The following is a 20,474-nucleotide window of genomic DNA, read 5'->3' as shown; positions in this document are numbered from 1 at the left end:
AGGGAGAGGGTAACAGCCCTGAGGAGGATGGGAGTCCAGGGACAGCACTGGGCTTCGTGGAGGCTGCTCATCCCCAGCCTTTATTCGCTAAGTAAACGTAGAGTTGAGGATACAGTCGCGCGGGTCTGCGCTGCCTCTTGAGAAGGTACAGCCTTCCCGCGACCACCAGCGACGAAACGGCTGGCTGTCAACCCGGCGCACGCCTTTGTGACTGCTGTTATGAATATTCACAATTCTTTGGGCCAATCAGCGCCTGCACAGCTCAGCACACCAATCGGCTTACCGCATGAGGATAAGCACGGTAGACAGGCTTTTGCTGAAGCCCACAGAGCTTTAACACGTGAAACGGAACTCTGAGTTGAAGGAACCTGGTTTCCCGAGGAGTGTTGCCCGCCCGATTAGCCGTTTTACGTCACTTCCTGCTGAACTGGCGGAAGTTGTTCCGAGCGCGTTGCGTTCTGGCAGAGTGAGTGCCGGTGGTGGCAGAAGTGGTTGCATTTGGTCGGTCCTGGGGAGTCGCGATGGCGGCGGTGGATTCAGATGTCGAATCGCTGCCCCGTGGGGGTTTCCGCTGCCGCCTCTGCCACATCACTACAGCCAACCGTAAGCGGTGGCTAGTGTGGGGGGGGAGTGGTTGTGGGCTTTCATCTTTGGGCCCTAGCGAAAGTTAGGGTTACAGGTCGTAGGTCTTGTCAAGTGGATTATGGATTGACCGAGTCACTCGCCTTTCGGTTTTCACTCCGCCCGTCCCAAGGGATTAGAGAGTGGAGAAAGTCCCATCGCCTTACACCCCTCCCTCCTAGGATCTGAAATCCCCACGACGAAGGTTTCCCTCTTTAACCGTCATGTATTGAACATCCCTTTTGGGCCTGGTACTCTGCGGGGCTTGAGAGTGGGGAGAGCGGATTCAGAGAAGGAGCTCACCATCTAGAGATGGAGATAATTTCAGTGCTCTATAGATATGTTTGGGGAGCTGTGGGATCACAAATAAGGTAGTGATTTAAGTCAGGGAAACCCTCCAGAGGACCTATCCAAAGGCAGAGACGGGCGAAGTAGCATGGCATGCAGGACTGGAAGGTGGGTTTGGAAAAGTTGGCAAGGTCCTTGTATGACAGCGCAGTGAAACCTCAGATTTCACTTTTGAAGCCTGGAATCATGCTATACCCTAAACAGGATCTCCCATTCTCCTTTCCCTTTGTGAACGGCGCGACCGCTGTTTGTCCAGGTGGACCAGCCAGAAATCCAGGATAGTCTCCCCTGGCCCCACATATACATTGTTGACATGAAGCAGCTGACTCAAAATGTAATTGGAATGTAAATGGCAGCTAAACTTCTTATATTCACCATGCACCAGACTCTTCGCCAGGTGCTATATATGAATAATACCTATTTGTTATGTACTATTATTATCTCATATCTGAGGAAACTGATGCACGGAGGTTAAGTAAATTGCCCAAGATCTCACACAGCTTGACAGAGCTGGCATTTGAACTTGGGCATTGTGTTTTTAGATCTTGCACTTGCAATCTTTTAACCATACTCAGAGAGGATGCATGGGAAATAGTATAGCATCCTGGTACATTTAGTTCTGTGTATGACTTGGATAGGTTACCTGTTATTTTTTTTACAATTTGCAGGTCTCGCTCTACCTAGCACTTAGAGATGGTTTAAGAAATACTCGTAGTTTGGTCAATTCTCTTGGGAACCACTTAAAATGTACTATACCCATAGCCAAATGGGCAAGAGAGGAAAGTGAAAAGAGCCAGGACTTTGTTAATTCAAAGGTCACACTGTCTATAGCTGGAGGTATCAGCAGGATTTAGATATGCAGAGAACAAAGTCAGGCCAGGTACATGGAAGAGTGATTGGATTTATTTATTTATTTTTCCTCACATTTGTCTTTGCAGGACCAAGCCTAGATGCCCACTTGGGAGGCAGGAAGCACCGGCATCTGGTAGAACTACGAGCTTCCCGAAAAGCCCAGGGACTTCGAAGTGTGTTTGTCAGTGGCTTTCCCCAGAATGTGGATTCTACTCAGCTTTCTGAGTACTTCCAAGCATTTGGACCTGTGGCCAGTGTCGTCATGGATAAGGACAAGGTAGAGTGAATGGCTCTGGGGGTACAGAATGAGTCAGGTGTGCCGCATACCAAACAAAATGAGAGAGAAACCGGGAGTCTGTGTTTGGCTGGTACCTAATTTGGCTTGTCTGTGGTGGAAACTATAGTACTTGGACTAGTCCAGCTTTGTGAGCATTCCCCAACTTGAATTTTCTCAGTTCGTCAGAGTTGGTCACTGAGGGACTTGTTGGTCATTTATTTATCCAGTCTATCTTTTATTTGCCAAATATTTTATTTGCCTTCTGCTAACTTTGTACTAGGCACTGTGCTTAGAGCTGCATTCTGAGTAGTGAGTAGGATCGACATAGCCCCGCTCACACAAGGCTTACAGTCTAGTGGAGAAAGTCGACAGTTAAATGAGTAATTACAGTGAAGTGGGTGCTTTAAAACCACACCCCTGGGAGACTTATCCTAACCCCACAAGAAACTTGTTCTTAAACCAGGTAGCAGTTTATTAACATGCTGAGAGGTAACTGAGGTTATCTGGGCAGAACACGCTGTCCTTCGGACAGTGCTGGACAAACAAGCGTGTTCTTGCTTCCATGCAGACTTTTGTCAGTGTCTCTTTAGTCCCTTGGGGAAATCGTTCAGTGTTGCCATGCTGTGTTCTGTGATAATATTGCTGTTCCCAGGCTAAGCTCTAGTTATACAGGTGTGGCTTAGGGCATCCTAAATCTCCTCAGCATTCTAGGTCTCCTTTTAGGATGGAGTGGGGTCTGTTTTTCTTGGGGATGGCATTCAGCAGCTGACCCACAATAGTTTAAACAAAAGGGGTTCAGTTGTTCCCTTATAACAAGAGATCCAGACCTGGGAAGTCCAGGGTTTTACTGTTTTCCTGCTCTGTCATTATTGGCATGTGGCTCTTATTTCATAGATGTGATAATGTCACTTCCATATCTTGGGCCAGGAAGAAGGGGCAGGATGAAGGACCAAGTATAAAAGACTAGTGCCAACTGCGTCTGACCTCCCTGCTCCCCTGTATTTCCCGGGAAAATACCTTTTCCAGAGGCCTCTTCAGTAGACCTCTTGTGATAACAATAATGACAATAATTTTTATTGAGCAGTTATCACGTTCCAGTTATGTGCTAAGTATTTTCCAGACAGTATCTTATTCACTCTCCATGACATTTCTTTGAGGGAGCGCATCACTGGGATGTTGGAGATTTGGGGGTTTAAACCTTTGCTTGGGAGGCAGTCACAAGTTACATAACTACTCTGCGTTTTAGCTTCTTAATCTATAAAATGTGAATGGCCTGTCTCGTAGGAGTCTTATGAGACTTAGAAATTGTTTATGTGAACTGCTTGGTTTAAAACAAGCCCTCAAGAAGCTCTACCTGGGGTTACTGGTATTGAGAGGAGAAAAACGGCTAGGACGCATGCTTCGGAACCATAATCCTACCCTCCCTGATGCCTTCTAAGGGGTGAGGGAAATATGTACACAAAGGCGAGGGCAGGCAAAGGGACGCCTAAGTTTCAAGGGGGCCTTGGTTGCAGACTTCGTGTTGAGCAGCAGTGTGGTAAGCCGTGTGATTTTTCAGAATTAGAAGATTAGTTTGGGCAGGTCCAAGTAGCTAGCTGCCTTTCTCTCCAGTTTCATGTTAGTTCTTTGTTCTCGTTGTCGTAAGGGCAGAAGCAGGGTAGGAAGGGCACACTCCCTTTTATTTTCATTCGAGATCTGACTTATGCAACGTAAAATTTACCCTTTTAAAGTATACAATTCAGTGGTTGTTACAGTAGTCCCCCCTTCTCTGTGGGGGAATGTTCCTGGACCCTCAGTGGCTGCTCGAAACCGCAGATAGTACCAAACCCTAGATATAGAGTTGACCCTTGACCATCTAGGGTTTAGGAATGCTGACTGTCCACGCAGTCGAAAATCTGCATGTAACTTAAGTTAACCCTCTGCACACTCAGATGCCCAGTCGCCAGTTGACCCTTGAACAACGTGGGTTTGAATTACGTGGGTCAATTGAGGAAAAATCCACGTTTCAGTGGACCCACTCAGTTGAAACCTGCGGTGTTCAAGGGTCAACTGTACTGTTTTTTTCGTACACATATGTGTGATAAAGTTTAGTTTATAAGTTAGGCACAGTCAGATTAACAACAGTAACTAATAATAAACAGAATAACAGTTATAATAATATACTGAACTAAAAAGCTATGTGAATGTGGCATTATTAAGTAAAATAAGGGTGCTTTTCTAAATATGTTCCCTGTTGTTACAGAAACAGCAAGCAAATAGTCCCACTTTATAGGGTGGTCCCCTTTTCAAAATTCTTGCCCACCGTCGGATCGTGTGTTTGGATTCGTGGTTGCAAAACCATCACCATTGCCCCCGTTGTGGTTGCCAGGGAGTGTTTGCCATCGTGGAGATGGGGGACGTGGGTGCCCAGGAAGCTGTCCTGTCACAGCCCCAGCATAGCCTAGGAGGACGTCGCCTGCGTGTCCGGCCACGGGAACAGAAGGAGTTCCAGAGCCCAGCCTCCAAATCCCCCAAAGGAGTGGCGCCCGACAGTCACCAGCTGGCCACAGCGCTAGCGGAGGTCCCCGACGTGGGGGCACAAATGGTTAAGCTGGTGGGGCTGAGGGAGCTGTCCGAGGCCGAGCGGCAGCTTCGCAGCCTTGTGGTGGCCCTGATGCAGGAGGTCTTCACAGAGTTCTTCCCCGGTGAGTCACCGCCCGAGCCCACGCCGTCCTTCCCTGCCCCGCGTCCGCATCCCCAGCCCGCCCTCAGCTGGGGGTGCGCGTTTGGTGGCCCTTTCATCTCGTGCCCTCTTATGTTCTTCCCCCCCTTAGTCCCCCAGTGTCTCCTGACCTTTGTTCTCTGCTCGGCACCCAGGCTGTGTGGTCCATCCTTTTGGGTCTTCCATAAACAGCTTTGATGTCCATGGCTGTGATCTTGACCTCTTCCTGGATCTGGGTGACTTGGAAGAGCCACAGGTGAGTGACCAGGGAGGCAGCTGGGAAGAGGCAGTGGGAACGGTCGTGTGACTCTGGGCAAGCACGTTACGTCTCATCTATTAAATGGGGATGCTACGACCTGCCTGAAACGATTGTTGTAACTGGAGGAAAGTGAGCGCGGGTGTGTGTTAGATTGGATGGAAATGAATTGACATAAGATAGATGGTATTTGTAACAAGAAAAAAAACAAATTTCAAAAAGGCATGTATAATAATCTTATTTTGGAAAAAATATATAATAAGACATACAATAAGGTAATTTTGGGGTTATGTTTTTGCTTATCTGTATTTTCTGACATCTAATGTGTAGATTAGATGTAATGCTTTTGAAATAGGAAAAGGCCATTTTTTTATATTGAAAAGGCTAGAGTTTTAGGTTCACAGCAAAATTGAGCAGAAAGTATGACGTTCCCATATATCTCCTGCCCCACAAAAAGGGTTATTTTTAAAATTTCTTTGATCATTCTCTCTCTCTCTCTCTCGCCTTCACCCCTTAACATTCCAGCGTGTGCACCTGAGCACCGCGGTGTTCTAGCGCGTAGGCACAGTCTGGCTGTCAGGCTGAGGGCCTGTCCCACCGGTGCGAGCGGAAACCTTTATGCATCTTTGACCCGCAGCCCATCCTCCAGTTTTGTCAGCCGCCTGAAAGTGGGCTGTTGTGTTGTCTCTTTAGTCTTCTTCCAACGAGAATAGTTCCTCTGCCTTTTTTGTCTTTCACGACAATGACATTTTTGCAGGATACAGACCATTCATTTTATGGCATTAAAAGGTTAGTTTTAATTCGAAAAAAAGTATTGTGAGGATTAAGTGAGTTAATATGTATAAAGCCCTTAGAATAGGGCCTGGCACGGAATAAGCAGTGAGTCACAGGTGTATCTTCGGGACGGGGATGTTCCCTGGTTAGGGGACAGCAGGACAGGCATTCACTCCGCTCATTTCCACCCACAGCCAGCCCCGAAGGCTCCGGAGTCGCCGTCCTTGGACTCGGCCCTTGCATCCCCACTGGACCCTCAAGCCCTAGCCCACACCTCAGCCTCCCCTCCAGACTCGCAGCCTCCAGCTTCTCCCCGAGACTCAGAAGCCCTGGACTTTGAAACCCCTTCCTCCTCCCTGGCACCCCAGACTCCAGATTCAGCCTTGGCCTCTGACACCCTTGCGTCTCCCCAGTCCCTGCCTCCAGCCTCGCCACTGCAGGAGGACCAGGGAGAGGGGGACCTGGGGAAGGCTCTGGAACTAGCAGAGGCCCTGAAGGGGGAGAAAACAGAGCAGGGAGCCATGCTGGAGCTAGTGGGATCCATTCTTCGAGGCTGTGTCCCTGGAGTGTACCGAGTCCAAACTGTGCCCTCTGCCCGACGCCCTGTGGTCAAGTTCTGCCATCGGCCTTCGGGTCTCCACGGTGACGTCTCCCTCAGTAACCGGTACCTTTGTTTGGGGGGCGGTTGGGGAAGGCCAGCCGAGAATTCTGGGGTGGCTGAGGAGGGAGCCCTGCGAGGGGGGCCTCTGCACCTGCCGAGCCTCGAGGTTGTCCTCGTTTGATCCCATCCCTCTTTCTGCCACTCATCTCCTGCCCGGCTTCCATTTCAATGTTTGTCGAGTGTGTTTTTTGGTATACTATTTTTAAGAGATTTAGAAAAGAGTTCCATGCTTGAGTAAGTTTGGGAAGTGCTAAGCGAAACGCAGACAGGTTTCTCCCCTCCCTCCTTCTTCCTTTCTCCCTCTATATCTCCTTTCCTTCCTTTCTCCTTCCTTTCCTGTCTTTGTTTCTTTGCATACTTAAGGCTCTGAGCAGTCTTATAACAACGTCTGAGACGGGCATGCAGGAGGTAGTGTTCTTCGCACACCCTCTCACAAGACCAGTGTGTCAGCAGACACTTTGGAAATCTTCTCTTGGCCTTATTCCAGCTGGCCCCCGTTACACAGGTCTGGAAGAAGAGCTGGGGGCGATAGCTTCAGAGGGTTCCTGAGCCCTAACATCCTTGTCTCTTTTGTGTTCCAGGCTGGCCCTGCATAACTCCCGCTTCCTGAGCCTGTGCTCTGAGCTGGATGGGCGAGTGCGGCCTCTCGTGTACACTGTCCGCTGCTGGGCTCAGGGTCGAGGGCTGTCAGGTGAGAGTCGGGACAGACCTGGGGCTGAGCTGGTGTTGGGGCGAAGGAGAAAGGGAGGCAGGTACAGGAGCCAAGGTTGAGAAGAACTGCCAAGGAGGAGCAACAGAGGCACCTCTGATCTAACCGGAGTTATTATTTACCCAGGGAGTGGCCCCCTTCTCAATAACTACGCCCTGACCTTGCTCGTGATCTATTTCCTTCAGACCAGGGAACCTCCTGTGTTGCCCACTGTGTCCCAGCTCACCCGGAAAGCAGGTACAGCGAGCCGGCCTCCACCCTATCCCCCGCCTCACTAGCTTCATCTCTCCTCCCCTCGCTCAGACACACCAGGCTACCCTGGGAATGAGATCTTTGCTGTCACCCCCATTTCTACCCTACCCCCTCCTTTCGTCCTCATCTTTCTACTTCCGGGCTGACCCTTACCTTCGTTACTTTCATAGGTGAGGGTGAACAAGTGGAAGTTGATGGCTGGGACTGCAGTTTCCCCAGGGATGCCTCGAGACTGGAGCCCAGCACCAATAAGGAGTCCCTGAGTGAGTGTGGGGACCCCGCAGAGGACTGATAACTGACGTTACTCACAACAGTAGATGACATACATCCCACAGCAACTGCCGGGTGTGCTGCTCACAGCAGCCTCAGGGGACAGCCGGTGTCATTATTGCCATTTCGCAGATGAAGAAACCGCACTTTGGGGTGGCTAGCATGGGGAACGAGCGGCGTCCGGGGAATGGCGTTGGCTGCGGGCACAGAGAGGGCTTGGCCTCACGTTTATAGGAGTCAGAGGGGCCTGGCTTCTGGCACTGTTCTGAGCCACTTGGAAAAAGAAGGTCCTGCTGAGGGAACGGCTCAGGTTCAGGGCCTGTCTCAGTTCTGGCCTCTAAGTGACGCCTTTTCCTTGGCCTTCCTCCTCCAGGTTCCCTGCTAGCCCAGTTCTTCTCCTGTGTCTCGTGCTGGGATCTTCGTGGCTCACTGCTGTCCCTGCGGGAGGGTCAGGCATTGCCTGTGGCCGGGGGCCTGCCCTCTAATCCCTGGGAAGGTCTCCGCCTTGGCCCCATGAATCTCCAGGACCCCTTTGACCTAAGTCACAATGTGGCAGCCAATGTCACCAGCCGGGTAGCCGGGCGGCTACAGAATTGCTGCCGGGCGGCAGCCAATTACTGCCGGAGCCTCCAGTACCAGCACCGATCCTCCCGAGGTCGGGACTGGGGGCTGCTCCCCCTTCTGCAGCCCAGCACCCCTAGCTCCCTGCTGTCTGCAACACCCATCCCCTTACCCTCTGCCCCCTTCAGCCAGCTCACTGCTGCCCTGGCCCAGGTGTTAAGGGAAGCACTGGGATGCCATATAGAACAAGGGACCAAGAGACTGCGGTCAGAGGGAGGAGGAATGGGGAATTCTCCTCAGGGAGGGTCAAGCAAGAGATTGAAACTAGATGGACAGAAAACAAGCAGTGAGGAGGGGAAGGAGGAGCAGCAGGGGTGTGCAGGGGACCAGAGCGAAGACGGGGTGGAAGAAATGGTTATAGAGGTTGGAGAGACCGTGCAGGACTGGGCCATGCAGAGCCCCGGGCAGCCAGGGGAGCCTCCCCTGATGACTGGGAAGCCTCTGGCCACTGGAGAAGAGCAGTCAGGCCCTGCAGCGCTGACGGAGGAGGGGCCCAAAGGACCTGAGGCAGCCCGAGAAGGGCCCCGGGGTGAGACAGGTAAGGGGGCATCGCTCTCAGTGAGCTGGCGCTGCGCCTTGTGGCACCGAGTATGGCAGGGGCGGCGGCGTGCCCGGAGACGCTTGCAGCAGCAAATCAAGGAAGGCGCTGGAGGCGGTGCCGCCAGAGGAGTAGAGTGGCTGGCGACTGAGGCTCGGGTCACCCAGGAGCTGAGAGGACTGAGCGGTGCTGAGCAGAGGCCAGAGACTGAGCCACTCCTGACCTTTGTGGCGTCTGCCTCCCAGGCTGACCAGTCCCTCACTGTGACCCCACTCCAGGATTCCCAAAGCCTGTTCCCTGATCTCCATCACTTCTTACAGGTTTTCCTCCCTCAAGCCCTTCGAAATCTCCTCAAGTGAGGCCAGGAACCCTAACGGACAATAAAGCTGCTGGTTTAATAAACACTACGGTGTTCTCTAATTTCCATCTGGTACTTGGGCTCCCCAGGGCTTAATGCAGCCTTCTTAGAGGTGCCTTCTCTGGCCGCCCTAAAATAGTCCTCGGCCTGTTTCCTTTGTACCATGCATCACAATGGCAGGGAGCGCCTTGGACTGTGTGTGTCTGGCACCTGGAGCCCACTCGGAAGAGTTCTGGAGCGACTGAGTGCTGCGTGGGGGTATTGAAGAGTACCTGTGAGAAGAACCAAGTTTGCCTACATGTTTACCTCGCTGCCCAGATTTGGGAATAGTGATGGCCTGAAATTTGGGTTCAGGGTTCTTCATCCATTCTCCCACTTAACAGGAGAATTCATCCTGCTCTAAAACTGGATAAAAGATTTTCAGACCTGAATATAGGTAAATGGCAACCCATCAATTTGTCTTAAACTGTGAGCCCCTCCAGGGTGACAAGGTGGAAGGGATGTGGCTATGTACCTTAGCCCCTACCCTGTGCAGACTCGCAGACGAGTGCTGTTCCGGCAGTCACAGCATCTCAGCTGCAAAGTGGTCGAATGGGCGACAACTTCGGTTTAACGGAGGTTTCACACTTGGGCTCCAATCAGACGTTCGTGTTCTCTAGAAAGTCAGAGCAGGTCAAAAGTGATTTATTTGGCACCCTGCCCCCTCCACTCAGTTGTGTCACAATCATATTAGGAGCTTGGCAGGATCTCGTATGAAGTTTCTCCACTCTGCCGCACTTATATCGCGGGCCGGAGGGGGATGCCAGTGGTACCCGGGGTGGCGCAGGGATGACAGCTGTGCCACGTAGCAGCCAAGGGTCCGTGGTCCAGCCAGTTCTCAGTTTCCCCTCCAATCGCGCCTTCTCTCTCGGTTGGGACTCCCATTGGCCATACCCGAGGGGGCAGGCCATTCAGGTGCCCCACTGCGCAGACGCGAGCATTATTTTCCGCTCAGGCCAACAAGCCCCACCCCTTTTTTCCAATTCATCCGCCGCGGTATACCCGACTGTCGTGCGTGCGCCTTCTATGCCGTCCTCGCTTTCCGGCTGCTGTTTCTCCACGGCTCTCCCCTTTCCCCCTCCCTTCTCACCCTGACGGGTTACTTTGCGGCAGCACTGAGAGCCCCACCCCCTTTCTCTGCGGAATCACCATGGCGGCTGGGGTAAGTTTGCCGGCTCTGGCCCTCCAGGTCACCCTATCCGATGCCATCCTCTACCCGAGTGGGACTGGCCGGTGTCAGAGGAGTTCTGGAACCGAGTGGGGAACTTATGCGGTCTCTAGAGACCTTGCTGTGGGAAGCACAGGGCTTCCAGGCCCCGGAGGGGAACTGAGGCTGAGGCCAGAGAGGTGGAAGGGTCTGGGTTAGAGAAAAGACATGCCATGCCATATCGTGGCCGTCTGGGGCCTGAGAAAGGGGTTTGGGTTCATTGCCACTTTGGGACGCGGGATCCAAGCAGGTTGATGGAGCTTTTGCGACCGTTTTGTGGGGCAACAGTAGGGACGGGGTGAAAAGGAGGGCTTTTGTAGGCAGGTACGGCTGGCCACGGTTAAGGGTCTATCGAGGAGGTTTGGGAGGAGACTCTTCTGGACGGTGGAGTCACACCAGTTGGGTCCCGCTGGCCAGGTTAAATAAGACGGCAACATCAGAGAACTCACTGCGGGACAGGACCGGAGGGATGGTGCGTGTGACGAGGAAAGCAAGGTTTTTTGAGAAAGACCGAATTGAGTTAGGAAGAGAAGATGCTATTAGGCATCTCCGTGGCCGTTCGGAGGGGGACTTGGAAATGTTTTGGTCGCTGTGTGTGTTCTGGAGACGGGTGATACTTTTGAAGCGTGAGCGGCTCAGCAGTGGAGTAGGCAGGTACTCGGTAACCATCAATGAATGAAACAAGGGCTCTGGGAAGGGAGGGGTGTATGTTTGTGGGCAGAAGAGAGTATGAGGGAGCTGGAAGTTCTGGATTTCCTGGAGATACAGTTGAGGGGAAGAGAATGCTTCTCCAGGTGTCCTTAGTGAAGGTCAAAGCCATCAACCTTTATTTAGCAGTTGGTGTGAGTTCTGTCCTCGGTATTTCGGAGGACTCTGATTACACTTGACATATACTGAAGAACTTGGTTGACTAGCGGGAGTAAAAAGTTGGAACAGATTGGGATTATTCAGGGAAGTCGTCCCGGGAGGTGACGTTTAGGACGGAGACCCTTCTACTCACGCTAATATTCCCCCCCACCCTTTCTCGCACAGACCCTGTACACATACCCTGAAAACTGGAGGGCCTTCAAGGCCCTCATTGCCGCTCAGTACAGCGGGGCTCAGGTCCGCGTGCTCTCCGCACCACCCCACTTCCACTTCGGCCAAACCAACCGCACCCCTGAATTTCTCCGTAAATTTCCTGCCGGCAAGGTGAGTAGGGAAGCGGAAGTGGGGTCTTTGGTCTTGAGAACCCACAAGTGGCCGTAGGATTCTATCACTTTGAAGATGGCCTTCATCTCTAAAAGGGAGCTTTCCTTTTTTCCCCACGTTTTACTGATTAAAATTTTTATTTTGAGCTCAATGCAGATTCCCATGTTACAAATAATAAAGAAGTATTCAGTGACATTTAATAAAATTTACAGGCCTGCTTTGTGGGAGAGAATGAGTTTTGACTGTTTTCAGTGCAAATCATGTCACGTATCTGCTATGAGCAGGGTTCTTGCCCCAAGGATCTTATAGAGATGGGGGAATAACCATCCTAAGAGTAAAAGTAAAAGAGATCAAGGGCAGTGTGGTGAGCACCACAATAGTCGAATATTATAGGTGTAGGTCGGCATAAGACTTGGCTTCTGATCTTTTGCTCGTATGAGGGCTTTTATCTAAATATCTCATAGTATCGAAGTATGAGTTCAGGTTGTAAGGGATACCGAGCACTTCAAACATTTTTGGTTCCAGAGTTTCAGATCATATCAAGAGTTTGGTTATCAGGGCTTATAGCTTTATATAAGAACTTATCCAAAACAATTCAGTTCCTAGGATTGAGTAGTGAGAAATTACTGTGTTATTTCACTTATCTTTTAACTGCTTTGCCCCTAGGTTCCAGCATTTGAGGGGGACGATGGATTCTGTGTGTTTGAGAGCAATGCCATTGCCTACTATGGTAATTCGCAGTGGAGATGGGAGTAGCAGAGGGTGAGGGTGAGCTGGCATGGACAGGCAGAGGACTCTGCAGGGATGGGATTGGTGTTGGCATGACCCCAAGGTTCTGACCCTCGTGTTCTGCCTCTGCAGTGAGCAATGAGGAGCTTCGAGGAAGTACTCCAGAGGCAGCAGCCCAGGTGGTACAGTGGGTGAGCTTCGCTGATAGCGACATAGTGCCGCCAGCCAGTACCTGGGTGTTCCCCACCTTGGGCATCATGCACCACAACAAGCAGGTAAGCCTAGGAACTTGGGGAAGGGCAGGGGCGCCAGCTCCAGAGTTGTCAGACAGACCCAGTGGAGGTGGTGTCTGTCAGGAGTGGGCAGAGGAGAGGTCTCTGCTGTAGGGAGATTACACCAAATGATAGTGGAGCGGTTAGACCAGATGACCTCCAAGGGCCCTTCTAAAATACAAAGGTATGTGATGAGCTGTGCTGTGGAGAATGAAGCCAGGCTGCTCGATGAGGAAACATCGAGAGCTTCATTTGCGATGCATTTGGAATGCTAGAATCTGACTCCATCGAAGAGGGTGGGGGCGAGTTAGGACTTGAAGCGGCCACCTTAGTTTCATTGTTAGGGGGAGGGAAAGAGATTGGTACTCGCTGATAAGATTGATCTTTTTAAATCAACAGGCCACAGAGAATGCAAAGGAGGAAGTGAGGCGAATTCTGGGGCTGCTGGATGCTCACTTGAAGACGAGGACTTTCCTGGTTGGTGAACGGGTGACCCTGGCTGACATCACAGTTGTCTGCACCCTGCTGTGGCTCTATAAACAGGTAAGTTTATAAAGAATCAGGTTGGCAGAGGGCAGGTGGGTTAGAACCGAAGTGACAGGTCTTCCAGGTTATTCTGTCCTGCTGTGAGGACTTGGATATGAGGGAGTCTGAGGTGACAGTCTCTAGGAATCCCCAGTTTGAGGACCATGACTGCCTTTCTTCTCAGAAGTTTGTAATGTTCTGTTACCCTTAGTTTTCTGTTTGGCAGCTCAGAGGTGGTTTTTTCCCCCCCTTCTGTAAACTATAAAACCGGAGTACTGATAATCACTACTTGGGGTATCAGGTCAAAGACAACGACATGTTTCGAATTCCTGAACATCAGCCCTTGGACTGATGCCGGTCCAGGATGGTAATGTGGCGATGGCAGGGGAAAGTGCCTGCTTCGTGCCAGTCCCCACGCCAAGGGCCTGACAGGGGTCATCGTAGTGCATCTTGCCTGTGGGATGGGTGAGCAGAAATGTCACCTGCCCAAGGGTAGCCAGCACGTGGTGGAGGAGAAGCTGAACCGCAGTGCTGCAGAACCGGCACCACAGAACCGACTGCTGTGTTCTGTCCCCACGAGACGGGGATGTTTCCTCTGATCTTGGCAAACCAGACAATGGTAGAGTTTTTCACGAAGCTGTGTAATTTAAAGGACAGTCCATTAATCTAAATAAACTTTGTGCCGATGAATATTTTATACTTTTTGAACTTCTGTGATAGCACATACACCTATGGCGTGTAGTTAATGTAGATTGTTTTTTATTTGACAGTGAGTAATTGACAGCTCTCTGTTCCAGCCTTTTTTTTTTTTTTTAATCTACACATGAAATTTAAGATTGGAAACTGTAGGTGTGAAGTGGCTTTGTCAAAGGAGTCAGGCACCATAGAAATATTATTCTAAGTAGAGTCATAGTACATGGAGGATGGGACGGAGCATTTATTAAATTGGGCCGAATTGCAAAAAAGGGATTAGGAAGGTAAATGGGAAGGATCCCGCTGGGGAAGACACTACCCTGTCTGCGGGGTGGGAAGAAGGAGCAGCTTCAGGATAGAATGAAGCAGGAGCGTCTTGGTTTCTGGCTTGAAACCCTTCCAGACCGTCCCCTCCACTGACTTCGTTTCCGCCCTTCCATCCTGGCAGGTCCTGGAGCCTTCTTTCCGCCAGGCCTTCCCCAACACCAACCGCTGGTTCCTCACCTGCATTAACCAGCCCCAGTTCCGGGCTGTCCTGGGGGAGGTGAAGCTCTGCGAGAAGATGGCCCAGTTTGATGGTGAGTCCGAGGTGTGAGCGGAGTATGAGGCCCGGGCCCGGGGCCGCTTTGCTCAGTCTCAGCCCCTGGATTTCCTGTTTGACTTTTGGGTTATGTGGGCCCGAGAGGTGTAGGGTGTCACATGTGGGTGCTAACATTTTGTGAATCTTGTTCTCTGCATACACTCTGACTTGAGCTAATGTGGAGAGTTATGACACACCTGTTTGTTGCTGAGGCTTGCGTTCTTGCTCGAGGACGTTCAGTGAGCTGGTGGCAGTGGGGAGCCCAGAAGCTGTCCCACTGGGCACTTTTCCTCCGTTCCCTGCCTGCTCCCTGGTTTCGGAGGGATGTGGAAGGAGGCAGGACACTGACTTTTCTCCCTTCCTCTGCGCCAGCTAAAAAGTTTGCAGAGAGCCAGCCTAGAAAGGACACCCCACGAAAGGAGAAGGGTTCTCGGGAGGAGAAGCAGAAACCCCAGCCCGAGCGGAAAGAGGAGAAGAAGGCGGCCGCCCCTGCTCCCGAGGAGGAGCTGGACGAGTGTGAGCAGGCACTGGCTGCTGAGCCGAAGGCCAAGGACCCCTTTGCTCACCTGCCCAAGAGGTAAGGACGTGGGAGGGTAAGGGGCACGGGACCCAAGAAGGCCCAGAATTTTAAATCATCCATACAAAATTAAAGGTATGTTTTAGTTGCAATTAAGGCAACTCCTTGAATTTATCAAAAGTTGGAGTTCTGAAAGGAGAGAGAGAGAGCGAGAGAGCAGATAGGCACAGACTTCATTCAGTGTGGGGGAACATTGGTTTTTAGCGTCCTCGTTGAAGTTTGGGATTTGTCAGAATACCATGGGAAGAGGCGCGGTGTGGACAGCCTTGTCACTGCCGTGTGGGCTGGCTCTGCTGAATCAGGACGCCACGGCCGCATCATTTGATTTGGTGAATCGAACGATCAGAATTGCTCACTAAGAGAAAGGTTGATGAGCGTGGGGGTATAATGCCTGTCTGGTTCATTGTTTCCCAAACTGGGAGAAGGAGGTCGATGGGGTGGCTGTCTGTATCTTCTTTTCAATAAATGTAGGGCTTCTTGGAGGAAAGAACACAGTCAAGGGGAGAGTTTTGGTGTGAAAAAGTGGGGTGCCCAGTCCTTTCCCAGTTCTCCATGTTATGTAGTTGCCCAGAGCTGAGAGGCCTTAGAGGCAGCAACCCTGCGGTTACACCAAGTTTATTAAGGGAGCTTACATACCAGGCAAGCCTTGGCGTCCTCTGTATCATGTGACGGGCGCTAAGTGGTTATATAGGACAGGGCAGGATGGATAGGGGCATGGGGAGGACCTGCCTCAGATAAGGGGAAAATGCTCTCCGTGCCTGCCTGGGGCGGGGACCAGCACAGACCAGTACGCCGTGGGGCAGCAGGGACATGAGGGCGGGCCCATCAGACGGGCGGGGAGGCACCGGGAATCAGTCTCCTCAGGCGGCGTCTGGCTGGATTTAGGTCGAGGGTCCAGTGGTGGCCACGTCATTAAACAATGTCTCCTCCATACTCTACCATCAAACCTTAGTTCAGTCACTGCCCCGAAATCGGTTTATTAGAATTTCAAGCCATATGACAAATGTCTTTTCTGTGGTCACTTTATACTTGGTTCCTTTTTCTCTCCTTTTCTCGCCCGCTCTTCCATTCTTTCACTAGTTAGTCCATTGGGTTCCACAGGGTTTGACGTCTCTCGTTTTGTGAGTTTCGGTGTGGGATAAACCCAGATGAAGGAGCATGCGCTCGTAGGTGTAGTAGCCGTGCTTAGGGCTGTAAATGCAAACGCACTAATGGAAGGTTATCGCTGCTCCGCATTTGGGGCACGACTTGGACTGTGGCTGAGAGCTCTTAGTCCCAGGCACTTCCTCGAGGCCAAGAAGGCTCCGGACACAGCTGCTTCTGAAAGGTGTGTGTCCTTTTGAACCGAAGTGATTTACCCGGAACCGAGCGCAGGGGCAGATCTAAGGGGAGAAAGGGTTTGATGTGTGTAGATCAGCTGTGATGATGAACCCCAATGACCCATGCTGTTGTAACGGATGCCTCGTTACTAGAGATTGTCACGTATCTTAGGTCTGTATTCTGGGTAGAAAATATATCAGGAAGTAAACTCGAAATCTTTAATGAACTTTGCATTTCTTGGAGCCTTTTGAGAATGTTTATTAAATCCTATTTGTCACAGTGCTCTCCTGGCCTGCCGGGGTGATTTCCTGCAGATTTTTCACGTCATAAAGGTAGTGCCTTCGAAGACCGAGCCTGGACCCATTAAAGCCTGTGTTCACTTCAGGGGTCACAAATGGAATTTTGGTCACCAATAATAACACTATCAGGAAGGTGTGAAGAAACAAATCCCCAGTCCCAGTTGATGGGTGGCGAGGTTTTTAAGCCCCTCAGTGGGGGTCTCTGAGAATGCATTCTGGAAGGGCCCTAGGACCGAGGGTTACAGGACAGAGTCTCTGCTATGATGTAGCTCTGGGCAAGTGCTCCACTTAACCTCTGTGAAGAGAGGGCAGGTGACAGTGACTCTGGGGTTCCTTGTAAGGATTCTGAGTGAAGTAGGTGGCGTTTGTGGCATTCCTAATACTAATAACAATGAACCAATGTAATAAGAGGGTTTAATAGATTTATAAGACATTCACGCCATGCAGTAGAAAATCATTGTCATTAAAGCACTTGCAAAAAATTCTCAATAGTACGTCACAGTATTAAATGACCAAATTGTGTAAGGCACAAAACTATTTGTATCATCTTTGAAAAATCATCAGTGGGAAATATGTAAAGATACTATCTCGTTTGCGGCAGTTTGGGTGATTATCTTCAGGTGGCATGTGTTTTTGTAAAGAAAGAAAAAAACAGACCACCCCCAGGGGGCGGGGAGGATACCTCCTCCATCTGTACTGGCATTCTTGGCACTGTGCCAGACTGCTTCCCATATAACTGGAGCCTAAGGGATTTTCAGAGGCTGAACTTGTCTCTGGGTGGAGTGACTAAAGGACACGGGTGTACGATTCGGGGTGGAGGCCCTTTGAAAACGCTCACTGCTTACATTGCTGTCATCGCTGTTGTATTACAGTGTGCGTAACCCCAAGAGGCCTGTGCGACGGGGGAAGAGACATGAGTCAGTAACTGAGTGTGACTCATGGAAAAGGCCTTGGGAGGAGCTAGCCAGGGGAAAAGGAGTCCTCACGCTGTGTCCACCAGGGGGCAGCAGTTCCCCACACCTTCCCTGGGGCAAGTCTCCCTCAGGTCTCCCTTGGGTCCCAGCCTCTGCGCACAGACAAGTGCCCTTGGCTCCTTTTTGTCTGGCAGCTTTCTCCACGCTGACCTCCTTGCCTCGTTCCTCCTTTCAGTGCCTTTGTGTTGGACGAGTTTAAGCGCAAGTACTCCAACGAGGACACACTCTCTGTAGCGCTGCCGTACTTCTGGGAGCACTTTGACAAGGATGGCTGGTCCCTGTGGTACTCCGAGTACCGCTTCCCGGAAGAGCTCACCCAGACCTTCATGAGTTGCAACCTCATCACTGGTGAGAAGAGGGCGGGTCTGGGAAGGGAAGGGCGGGTGAGGTAACATGATCTCAAAGCCTGAATGTTCCCCCTCGCCCCTTCAGGAATGTTCCAGCGATTGGACAAGCTGAGGAAGAATGCCTTTGCCAGTGTCATCCTCTTTGGAACCAACAACAGCAGCTCCATTTCTGGAGTCTGGGTCTTCCGAGGCCAGGAGCTTGCCTTTCCGGTGAGGAAGGTGCAGGGAGGAGCCTTCTCTTTAGGGCAAGGCGAGGGGCCGGGCAGCTCACCTTGACTCCTGGGCGATGGGCATTCAGGGGGGTTCAAGGAATGTGTACAGGAAGGAGCTGTCGTGTTCGTGGGAGTCCCAAGGTCTGATGACGTGTGTCTGAGCTGGAAGTAACAGGTGTGAGACAGTGTCTGATAACCTGACCACGTGCTTTTTACCCCGCTTTTCCTCAGCTGAGTCCAGATTGGCAGGTAGACTACGAGTCGTATACGTGGCGGAAGCTGGATCCTGGCAGCGAGGAGACCCGGACGCTGGTTCGAGAGTACTTTTGCTGGGAGGGGGCTTTCCAGCACGTGGGCAGAGCCTTCAATCAGGGCAAGATCTTCAAGTGAACAGCTCTGGCCATCGCTGCTGCACCCGCCCTTCAGGGAGATGGGGATCATTAAAGGAAACTGAACATCGAGCCCTTTTTGTCCCGTCTCCTTTGTGAGCGATGGCTTCCTCAGGGGGCCTGGGTGTGTGGAAGCACGGGGTGTTTTCTGTGGCTTCAGGAAAGCGAGCTTCGGAAGAGCAGAGCGAGGCCTGACCTCAGTTTTGATTCGATTGCCTTGCCTCCCCTGGCGATGACCGTCTTCTAGCCGGGAAAGATTGTACACGCAGTGTGTGGTGACGTGGGCCTTCGTGGCTACCTCGTTCTTAGGAACCGGATGGACTCCAGACCTTCCCAGCGAGGAGGGAATATGGGAGGTGCTGGGAGCACGCAGCATGCGGAGGAACTTCGGATTTCCCACGGCCGCCCTGCGAGGTGGGAGGTGGCCATTCAAGGGTCACCTGGCACAGGCTCCTCTGAACTGTGACCCCATCGGTCCTAACCAGGCTGCAGATCATCTCTGGGGCATCCCTACTTTCCAGCAAGGAAGTGGGGTTCAGAGATCGCGTACCTGTGATCACACATCTTAAGCAGTGGTAGAGGCAGGATTTTAAATCCGGTGGTCATCGGTGAAGCCCGTACTCTAAACATGCCCCGTTGTGTCCTAGAATGTAGAGCGGTCGTAATTGTCAACTAATGGCCCCGCTCAGACCAGTGGCTATTATTTTTTCTCCTTTGGGCTTAATTTTATTCCATTAAAAAATTCTTGCCCCCTACTCTGTCTTCTGAAGAGCGTGGAGGATTTCCCTGTCAATTTAATAGCTCTGGTGGAATTGGAAATACTCTTGATTTTTTGCAGTGCATGCAGAGGAGTCATGACTGCCATAGCTGTTCGGGTCATGGTTTTACGTGTGTGTGTGTGTGTGTGTGTGTGTGTGTGTTTTCTCTCCCATCTCTGTAGTTAAGCTCAGAGGGGGGAGCTCCTGGCTTGGGAGGGGAAGAAGGTGATCTTTCTAGGCACAGAAGGGGCCTGGTGGCTTGGAGGGGTGGAGCTGTAATCTAGTTGGGTACCTTGACTGCAGTCGGGGTTCTGTGCACAAACGGGCAGAAGAGAGTTGCGGTTTGGAGCCCAGCTGGGTGAGGATGGGTTGGTACTTGCTCAGAATTCGCTTCCTGGCAGCTCATCTGGCGTCGGATCCAAATTTGCTACCTGTCTGGCATCTGCGCCTTCTGGGCTCCTCTTGGACAGGATCTGAAAGTGCCAGGTGCCGCTGGGCTGCGCCCTGAGCTGGCTGCTGGGGCCTCACGGAACCTGTCAGACTCCCCTCCCGAATCCGTTCCCACCACACCCCTGTGCCTTCCGCTTGTGTAACCTCCACTACCTTCCCGATATCCTTAATCTCAGTAGCAGAAGGTTTAGTTAGGCAGGAGAGACCAAGTTGTGCAAGTGGATTTGAGGGGGCAGGCCTGAGAGGCCCAGGAGTGGGGCCCGACTGTGATAAAGGGGGGTGGTCTGGCTGGGTGGGTGGCAGCTTGGACAGCGGCAGACCTGGCAGCCCATGTGGACTGGCCAGCTCTGGCCTGGGGGGCTAGGAACCCCGACTCCTATCCTCCCTCTGAGACTGCAGGAAGAGTGACTCATCCACACCTCCTGCCTCCTGTGCCTCTAGCTCTGGCGGTTTGCTGCAGAGGAGGGCGGCCAGGTTGTTGGATGAGGCCAGGCCTGCGTTCGGGGGAGGGCCCGCATCCACAAGCCGGAGTTGGGCTTTGAGGCCCGAGGGGAAGGGGGTTGTGGCCTCAGGAAGGCTCGCAGTTGGCCTTCAAAGCGGGGTGGGGTGGGAGGGCCTCCGTCTCCCTACAGAGATGGGCGAGAAAGAGGGTAGCGGGAGTTTTTGTAGCGGCA

The 20,474-nt window shown here is 51.8% G+C and overlaps 2 protein-coding genes across 2 annotated transcripts; both read left to right on the top strand.

The window, feature by feature from the left end:
- Window positions 1–371: 371 nt before the first annotated feature.
- On the top strand, window positions 372–9,300 carry TUT1 (terminal uridylyl transferase 1, U6 snRNA-specific). The gene is made up of 9 exons (XM_016127846.2): window positions 372–603; window positions 1,908–2,098; window positions 4,467–4,782; window positions 4,955–5,055; window positions 6,024–6,493; window positions 7,072–7,181; window positions 7,326–7,436; window positions 7,622–7,714; window positions 8,095–9,300. The coding sequence occupies exons 1-9, from the start codon at window positions 522–524 to the stop codon at window positions 9,237–9,239; spliced, it is 2,619 nt and encodes an 872-aa protein (XP_015983332.2). The 5' UTR covers window positions 372–521; the 3' UTR covers window positions 9,240–9,300.
- A 993-nt stretch (window positions 9,301–10,293) lies between these two features.
- EEF1G (eukaryotic translation elongation factor 1 gamma) lies at window positions 10,294–18,664 on the top strand. The gene is made up of 10 exons (XM_016127848.2): window positions 10,294–10,439; window positions 11,517–11,675; window positions 12,342–12,405; window positions 12,537–12,679; window positions 13,076–13,219; window positions 14,343–14,472; window positions 14,847–15,051; window positions 17,820–17,992; window positions 18,077–18,201; window positions 18,435–18,664. Exons 1-10 carry the CDS (start codon window positions 10,428–10,430, stop codon window positions 18,591–18,593), a joined length of 1,314 nt encoding a protein of 437 aa, XP_015983334.1. The 5' UTR covers window positions 10,294–10,427; the 3' UTR covers window positions 18,594–18,664.
- The last annotated feature ends 1,810 nt before the right edge of the window (window positions 18,665–20,474 follow it).

Source organism: Rousettus aegyptiacus, unplaced genomic scaffold, assembly GCF_014176215.1.
Source record: "Rousettus aegyptiacus isolate mRouAeg1 unplaced genomic scaffold, mRouAeg1.p scaffold_m13_p_5, whole genome shotgun sequence".
Taxonomy (NCBI): Eukaryota; Metazoa; Chordata; class Mammalia; order Chiroptera; family Pteropodidae; genus Rousettus; species Rousettus aegyptiacus.
Note: the sequence above shows the minus strand (reverse complement) of the source record. Positions and strands in the feature narration are given on the sequence as shown.

Excerpts from the sequence above, each read along its gene's own strand:
- TUT1 (XM_016127846.2), top strand. The coding sequence starts at position 522 with ATGGCGGCGGTGGATTCAGATGTCGAATCGCTGCCCCGTGGGGGTTTC. Across the intron at positions 5,056-6,023 it reads GTGACTTGGAAGAGCCACAG|CCAGCCCCGAAGGCTCCGGA; the intron begins GTGAGTGACCAG and ends TTCCACCCACAG. Across the intron at positions 7,182-7,325 it reads TCAGGGTCGAGGGCTGTCAG|GGAGTGGCCCCCTTCTCAAT; the intron begins GTGAGAGTCGGG and ends TTATTTACCCAG.
- EEF1G (XM_016127848.2), top strand. Across the intron at positions 12,680-13,075 it reads TCATGCACCACAACAAGCAG|GCCACAGAGAATGCAAAGGA; the intron begins GTAAGCCTAGGA and ends TTAAATCAACAG. Across the intron at positions 18,202-18,434 it reads GCCAGGAGCTTGCCTTTCCG|CTGAGTCCAGATTGGCAGGT; the intron begins GTGAGGAAGGTG and ends GCTTTTCCTCAG.